General features: G+C 38.7%; 1 protein-coding gene across 1 annotated transcript; it reads left to right on the forward strand.

Annotated features, from left to right (window-relative positions):
- The first annotated feature begins 1,730 nt into the window (after positions 1-1,730).
- On the forward strand, positions 1,731-7,738 carry LOC120309204 (C-C motif chemokine 4-like). The gene is made up of 3 exons (XM_039346193.1): positions 1,731-5,345; positions 5,974-6,085; positions 7,351-7,738. Exons 1-3 carry the CDS (start codon positions 5,267-5,269, stop codon positions 7,463-7,465), a joined length of 306 nt encoding a protein of 101 aa, XP_039202127.1. The 5' UTR covers positions 1,731-5,266; the 3' UTR covers positions 7,466-7,738.
- Positions 7,739-8,007: the final 269 nt, after the last annotated feature.

Below are 8,007 nucleotides of genomic sequence, written 5' to 3' on the forward strand. Positions count from 1 at the left end.
CTGCCCTATACCTTTACAGATAAAACTTGGTTGCCAAGTTGGTTTGGTTTTGTTTTACCCCTGCCACCTCTGAGCATATACAGGTAGTCCTGGACTTAGGACCACAACTGAACCCCAGATTACTGTTGCTAAGTGAGTTTTGCCCCTTCTTAAGACATTACATGCCACAACTGTTAAGTGAATCACTGCAGTTATTAAGTTAGTAACACAGTTGTTGAATGAATCTGGTTTCCCCACTGACTTTCCTTGTCAGAAAGTTGCAAAAGGGGATCACATGATCCCAGGATGGTGGAACCATCATAAATATAAATCAGCTGCCAAGAGTCTGAATTTTGATCACATGACCATGGGGATGCTGCAATGGTCGTAAGTGTGAAAAACAGTCATAAGTCACTTTTTTCATGCTGTTGCAACTTTGAGCGGTCAATAAACGAATGGTTGTAAGTCAAAGACTACCTACAATACATTTATATAATACAGTTACTGAATCTAACTCATTTTCTGATTTGGTATAGTACGTAAATCATAAACTAAGAAAATCCCAAACAGATTAGGTTCAGCCACATGGTACAATGAACCAAACTTAACGTATTGTGCCAGCAGTTAAGTATGGGGTGTAAATTACAGCCAAAAGAAACAAACAGTGGCACCTGGCAGTGTTCCCCTCCCCACCTGAGAATTTTGGTCATGTGTTCAAATCAGTTGTTACCAACATTGGGTCAAGACAAGAAATGAACACTGTAAACCAGTACCAGTAGCAAAATGAGAAAGAGCAGGTTTTGCTTGTCACCCTCCAGATTTTTTTTCAAAAGTATAGCACTAGGACAGTGGTTCTCAACCTTTTTAATGCTGCGACCCCCCAACCGGTCGTAAGTCGAGGACTAATCAACCTGTCGTAAGTCGAGGACTACTCAACTGGTGCAGCACCGTTTGCAGAATGGGACTTTTGGCGGGCTCAGCAGGGCAGAGACAGCCTGGACAATTCCCATTGGCTTTTGAAAGCCAATAGAATTAGACTCTATTCAAGATAGTCTATTCTATTGGCTTTCAAAAGCCAATAGAATAAAAGGGAGTAGCACAGCTAAGGAAAAGGGGGAAAAAATGGCGGACTGTGTTGTTTGGCGACCCCCGTGAAATGGTCGTTCAACCCCAAATGGGGTCCCAACCCACAGGTTGAGAACTGCTGCACTAGGAGAAAATGGTTTTTCAAATCCTGGTCTGGCTGTATGCCTTCCTGGTCTTTTAAAATCAGCACTTGGTTTCGGATCATTTTTGTTTCAGGATTTTCTGCTCTTGAGAAATTGTTCTCAACCTTTATATTATTTGATTGTCCATTACCAAGTTCAGGTATTTAGTTTCCTTTTCTTTAACTCTTATTTTTAGAAGGAGAGCAAGCCTAAAAGAGTTCAAATGTATTTCTGCTTCATTGGCAAAAATAATACTGAGATACAAAGTTTGTAAAATGATAGTGGGTCTGTATTTTTTCCCTTGTTGAAGGGATGGGAAATTCCCAAGGCAGCCACTAGAGATTTGGTGAGCATCCAGAATAACAGCTTCTAGTGCTATCAATAAAAAACCATGTGTAGACAGTTTGTCTTTTCCTCTTTAATGTATATACCAACAAAAACCAGGGTAATTCCACAATTCCACAAAAGAGACTATTTTGCAGTAAAAGACTCATCTGGAATGTTTTAAAAATTGTTCCAAAGAGTGGAAAACATACTTAAGAAGACTGCAGTGTGTGATCAGGTATTGCCCCTATGACGTGCCAGGTTTTTGTCTTTCTTTATATGGACAATTGCTAGACCTTTGTTTGGAAACAGCCCAATTATAGGTCATCAAAGCAATGAAGGGATTGTGAGGACCAGAGGGTGATCTTCCTCTGGTCTTTGTCCTGTCCCTCACTTAAGGGAAGACATCTAATTTTGAACTCCATTTCCATCTATCTAAACTGAGAAATGCTGCAAGGAAATATTATCCTAGCAGTGAGAGTCTATGGCTAGCTCAGTCTGAAAGTAGCCCTTGGAGGATATTTCTGGAATAACCCAAATGGCAGTGCCTCCCATCATCAATGCAATGGACTTAGCAGGAACTACACACATACAAAAGCTTTTCTCATCAGAAAAAAACTATAGTACATCCATTTGGGATGTAACCTGGGCAAATCTCTTCCCTATTTCTAATGAGCCTAGCCATCCTGTTCCTTGTAGACAGGTCTTCATAAAGATAGAAGGTTGTCCAACCAGCAAATATAAGGAGAAGATTGCCTCCATAACAAATGCTTCTGCCCTGGCCAAATTCTGGGAAAGGGAAACTGGTTCTGGCAGAAACAGGCCACTGAGAATTCAAACTAGCCATAGAGTAGTCAGCCTCATTTCCCAATTCAACCCCCAAATTATAAAATCAATATAAAAAGGTCAAACAGAATCTATTCTTGTGCAAAATTATAGAAAACTTGTAAAGGAATTGTTTGGGACACATTCCTTCCCCATCCTTTTCTTTTACAGACCGCTCTTCTAATCTTTTGATAGACAATTGGACTCATATTTAAAAACAGATGTGTCAGTCTTCCTGTAAATGTGTACACCAGTGTGTATTTGCAGTCTATGTAATGTCTTAACAGTGCTTTCTCAATATAGGTCAGGCATTGCATACATAGATAGATGCCTTTATGGAAACAGCTGTCTATTCTCTCCTAAAACTCAAGTCAGAGCAGTATCCACTAACTGGAGGGGAGGACCCATGCTATGGCAGCCTCGAATGGCCAATAGTGGGGTAAATGCTAGCCTTGACCTTCCCCTTTCCCCCTTCACAAGTCTCCCATTTAATTATGAGAAACAGGCTATTAGAGCTACTTAAATATCCAGATAGATAGCAGCAAAGGGGGGGGGGAATCTGTTGAGTTTTTGTGTCCAGATATGGCAATGCTAATAAAAAGGCCAAGAATTCCCAATATGTATATGAGATATAGGGGAGACAATAGAAGAAGCTAGGTATGTGCAGGTATGTATAGAGGAAAAATATAAATAAAATGTGTCAGGGCAGAGAAAATAAATAAAGTTGTATATTCAGAGGAAAGGATGCTTTAGACTGCATGTAAAGGAAGATGTGCTTGTAATGTTTTGTCTGGGAATACAAGGGCAATTTTTGCTGGAAATGATACTGATTAGCTAATAACATTGGAAGAATGGAATATATGAAATATAAAACTACTAATGGGTTCAAAAAATGGGAAAGGAGGACGCCAAGACTGCATATCGTCACCAAGCTATTTAAATTATATATAGAATATTGCACCAGACAATTTAGGTAGCTAGAAGTGAGAAAGAATTAAGAAATTTCTTTCTGAAGAAAAGGCAGATGTGCAAAAGCCAATGTGTTGCTCATAATCAAACTTCCTAAAACTGTATTGCTTCCTAGTGCCACCATAATGCAAATAGGGCAAATAGTAGAACTGATAATAGACTCTATTTTTCTGGCTCAAAAGTCCACAAAGACATCACACTGCCATCAAGGCCATGGTCTTCCCTGTTACAACATATGGCTGTGAGAGCTGAATCATCAGAAAAACTGAGCAAATAAAATCAATGTCTTTACACTGGAGGTAATTGTTGACAATATCTTGGACAGCAAGAACAACAAACAGTTTGATACAAGATGATTAAAAACAGATTCTTATTGGAATAATGAAGTTAGATATTTTGGACACATATTGCATAATCCTTTTTGACAAGCATGCTTTACTTGGGTACCTTGACTAAGTGACATTGTAGGAAGAGAGCCATCTTAGCCTAAGATAGTCAAATATCAGCAAGACACTGGTAGCACCTTTGAAAATTAACAGTGGAAGTGAGCTGTAATTCAACAAAATTTATGCTTTATAATAAAATGTGATACTTAAAAGGTGCTATAGACAATTTCTGATTCTAGGTAGTTTGTAGTTTGATTTGCTGACTTAAAGAGTCTCTTGAATTGTGGGACTATGTGAAGGCATAGGCTTCCCTTTTCCAATGAGATTGCAACAACTTGAGATAATTTTTCTGTAGATTTCAGAAAAAGAATTAGTATTATAAAATGGGGGAAATTACTGCTTAGTGTATCAAACCATAAACAAACTGTAAGGACTGAAGTAATATGCAGGATCCAAAATCAGCCAAACCAAGTGAAGGTTTAGAAAAGTATTGGACCACAAACAAAGAGGCAGCCAATGCCAGATCCTTTATTAGCATTCCCACTGCCATGTTCTGTCTTAATTGACTATGCTGAATCTTCTTTATTAAACACACGCTACACATTTAACCAGAAAGCAACTAGATCTTGTGTAAAGGAAACAAGACTCTTGCCTTGTTGAACTGCTGCCAGTCTCTCCCTGAACTTACCTCAAATCCCCATATTTCCACATCATTTGATTTTCTCCGAGAAAGTTTAAGAGATCTTATCTACCTTAAGGCAATAATTAAACAATCTCCCATTAACAAGGGAGAATACCAGAATGAATGGCTTAAACCTGCTATGTTCAGACCTGACAACATGTGACATATAGCGCACATCAGGATATTCTGTTAAACATAGGGTTTTTTTGGGGTGATGGTGAGCACAGTATGTTATGTCAGCAAAGCAGTTACATTTTGCTAACCAAAATTTAAGATCATGATGTGTGAACACAGCCAAAGAGGAGAAGAGATTTGAAATTAATAGAATAGAATAGAATAGAATAGAATAGAATAGAATAGAATAGAATAGAATAGAATAGAAGCTGGAAGGGACCTTGGAGGTCTTCTAGTCCAGCCCCCTACTCAACCAGGAGACCCTATATACTATTTCAGACAAGTGCGCGATCTGATCTGTTGGATAGCATTTTTTTCATTTATATTCTCCACCCTCCCCCAGGTCCCAGCAATGCCAATCCAAAAATCCCCTCCGAGAATGTGCACGGGATTGCTTAGCCTGGAATGCAAAACGAAGAGAAGCTTCTGCCTTTCCGGTGAAAGGGAGAGCGACGTTTTTCCAGGATTGCGCAAGACTTCGCTCCAGCACAGCACAGAACTGGCGACGATCGGCAGACTGTTTCTTCAAATTCTCGGCTCCGCCCCCTTTGCTGAATATGGCGGAGTTTTCGAAGTGAGCTCATTCTTGGAATTCCCAGCCGTAGCTCTTCTCTCCTCCCTCTTAGAAACCACCATATAAGCGAAGGGGACCATGGAGACCGTCACAAGCTTTCCAGGTTCTCTCAGCAGCCAACCCACCTCTTCCTATCCTCGCCACCATGCGCGCTTCCGCTCAGACGGCCGGCTCTCTCGCGCTGCTGCTGCTGATGATGATGATGCTCAGTTCTTCGATTCTAGGTCAGTCCGAGCAAGTCTGAAAAAGGGGATCGGGAAAGAAAAGGGTGAGGACGGGTCTCTCGCTTTGCTGTTGAGCCCGAGGTGACGGGGCAGAAGAGAAAAACGTGAGCGGGCGGGAGCGGTTGTCCCAATCCACTTTTCTTTCTCCCGTCCCTAAGAAAGGGAAAGTTATTGAGGAATCTCCCTGTCGAAACAGGCCCGTTGTTTTCCTCCCACACTGTTTATTGATCAAACAGTGATTGCAGCCCTGTAGAAGCAGGGCAGGAAACCTTAAGGTAACCTTGTCCTCAAGTAACTAACATTCATTCAATGACTGTTCAAAGTTAGGATGGAATTGAAGGAAGGGACTTATGACCAGTCCTCAAAGTTAGATAAGACTTTCTGATAAGCGTTTTTACATAATGAAAGGAAAAACCTTTCATAGACACTGATACAGAGTGTCTATCATTGCTGAATAATCAGTCCTCTTCTTCCATTTATTTTGGAGTTCCAGGGCTCCAGAGTAAAACAAAACAAAAAACAAAAAAACCACGAATTTTTGGCAAGCACAAGCCTTATTGTCTTTTACTGTATTTCAGAAATCAAAAATTGCTCTTCCACTTACTTGTGTTTTCATCTCCTCTCTTAGCATCTGATCCCCCAACCTCCTGCTGCTTCAGCTACACAAAAAAGAGGATTCCACGTACTCACGTGATCGATTTCTATCAAACAAATGGCAGATGCTCTCAGCCAGCTGTTGTGTAAGTATCACTTCCGAAGCAGTTTCAACTATCGGGCATAGAGCATAGAGGTATACTGAGAACGGGCTAAAGCACCCTCATAGATCTACCGCCATTACTTCTTTGTATCTGTACCTGCTAGAGCAAAGATGGTTAACATAATCCAAGTGCTGCAGATAACTTCCAAATCGTCCAGAAATTTTATCATTGACATTTAGTGGCAAAGAGCTGATGGAGTGGCAAAGAGTTTTATTCTTTACTTATTATATTTATATACTGCCATAATCAACCCCCATTTTTCTGCCCATAGGTCAGTAAAAGAGCTAAGCATCTAAAACAAATGAAAAACAAAAGCAATAAATAAAACTAAAAGTATTATTCATAGAAGCCAAAATTTGGCTCAAGAGGATGTTTAACTTTTTTTTTGAAAGTGAAAAGAAAGTACATCCCACGAGAACAATACTGAGTAATTAATTTTCACATAAGCTTTTCTAAATAACCAGACATTTTACTGGATGTATAGAATATAGTTCCTACTATTTGGTAAGGGCGGGAAGAGTATTAAAAAGATAGATAAGACAGTATTACCTAGAATTCTTGGCCAATAATAAAGCAGATATAACAAGACATTTCTTTCATCGGTCTATATTAATATAGTAACAGAGTTTGCACATTGGGGAATCATACAAATTCATACAGTGTCTGACATACAAATTCATATAGTGTTATCTTACTTTATTTTGAAAATCAACTAACTGGTTTATTTTAAACATGGCTAAAACAATCCTAGTTTACTGGTTTATGTAAATCAAGTGGGGTGATAAAAAACTTTGGCCTTTTTTAAGTGTGAGAAATGTTACTACATTTTCTAATGTATCTTCTTCAAAATGAAGTATGGACTTCAGCCATCAGAATGGCCAGAGTAACCATTATGGCGAAGCATGGGAATTCTGGGGGGGGGGGTCAAATCGATATAGCTGAGGATCCCCAAATTGGGGAAGCCCATCCTAATGAAATTATGTAATTTGCAGTATTTCAGGGAGGAGGTCAAGTTTTCCAGATTAAGGTTTGAGGACTAGATGCTTGAAACCATATACACTATCTTCCATGCTCAGCATTTAATTGCTACATGGAATAACTTAAGGGAAAACAGAAAATCTTGGAAATTAGAGTTCAGGTGAAGCAGAATATGTGATTTTTTTAAAAAGCCAGTGGAAAGCAGTGCAATTAGGTGTGGAAACAAAATTGGAAGGAATAATTTTTGTTATTCTTATTATTCCCTCCAGGTTCATCACACGGAAAAAACTGCAGATTTGTGCCAATCCCTTAGAGAAATGGGTCCAAGATCATATGAATTACTTGAAAGTGAACAGAACAGTGCATGCAGCTGTGGCAAATTAGCAGAGATGAAACCCCAAGGGCACAACAGGACTGCATACATTCTTACTTAATTAAGCAATTCTCTAGGTGCAACTGCACTTTAATCTCAGGAATTTATTTTAAAGTATTTAAAGTATTTTATTTGGGAAATGAATGTTCACTCCTACTAATTATTTTATTTATGAAACAAGTACAAGATAAATAACTTTTTATATGTTTGTATGTTTGTGTGTTATAATGTGCATCAAAGCAAAAAAATTGTGTTAATAAATATTTTTCTACCAATATTATCTCTAAAGACTTATTTCCTTCCCCCACCCTCCACAAATTGTGGAAAAATTCTGCCTGAATACTTTCAAAATCTTAATGATATATAAGCTCTCACACTCTGTATATGTTCACATTCCATTTTAGACCTTAGTTATATTTTATAGTTATAATTAATAGCTTAATTAATTAATTAATTAATTGGATACTATTCTGTATGTTCCTAGCATACAACAGCAATTTGCAATAGGATTTAGACTTATATACTGCACCATAATGCTTTACAGCACTCTCTG

The sequence above is a fragment of the Crotalus tigris genome, unplaced genomic scaffold (assembly GCF_016545835.1).
Source record: "Crotalus tigris isolate CLP2741 ecotype Arizona unplaced genomic scaffold, ASM1654583v1 scf7180000017987.690289119674:8195010, whole genome shotgun sequence".
Taxonomy (NCBI): Eukaryota; Metazoa; Chordata; class Lepidosauria; order Squamata; family Viperidae; genus Crotalus; species Crotalus tigris.

Excerpts from the sequence above, each read along its gene's own strand:
- LOC120309204 (XM_039346193.1), top strand. The coding sequence starts at position 5,267 with ATGCGCGCTTCCGCTCAGACGGCCGGCTCTCTCGCGCTGCTGCTGCTG. Across the intron at positions 5,346-5,973 it reads GCTCAGTTCTTCGATTCTAG|CATCTGATCCCCCAACCTCC; the intron begins GTCAGTCCGAGC and ends CTCCTCTCTTAG. Across the intron at positions 6,086-7,350 it reads TGCTCTCAGCCAGCTGTTGT|GTTCATCACACGGAAAAAAC; the intron begins GTAAGTATCACT and ends TATTCCCTCCAG.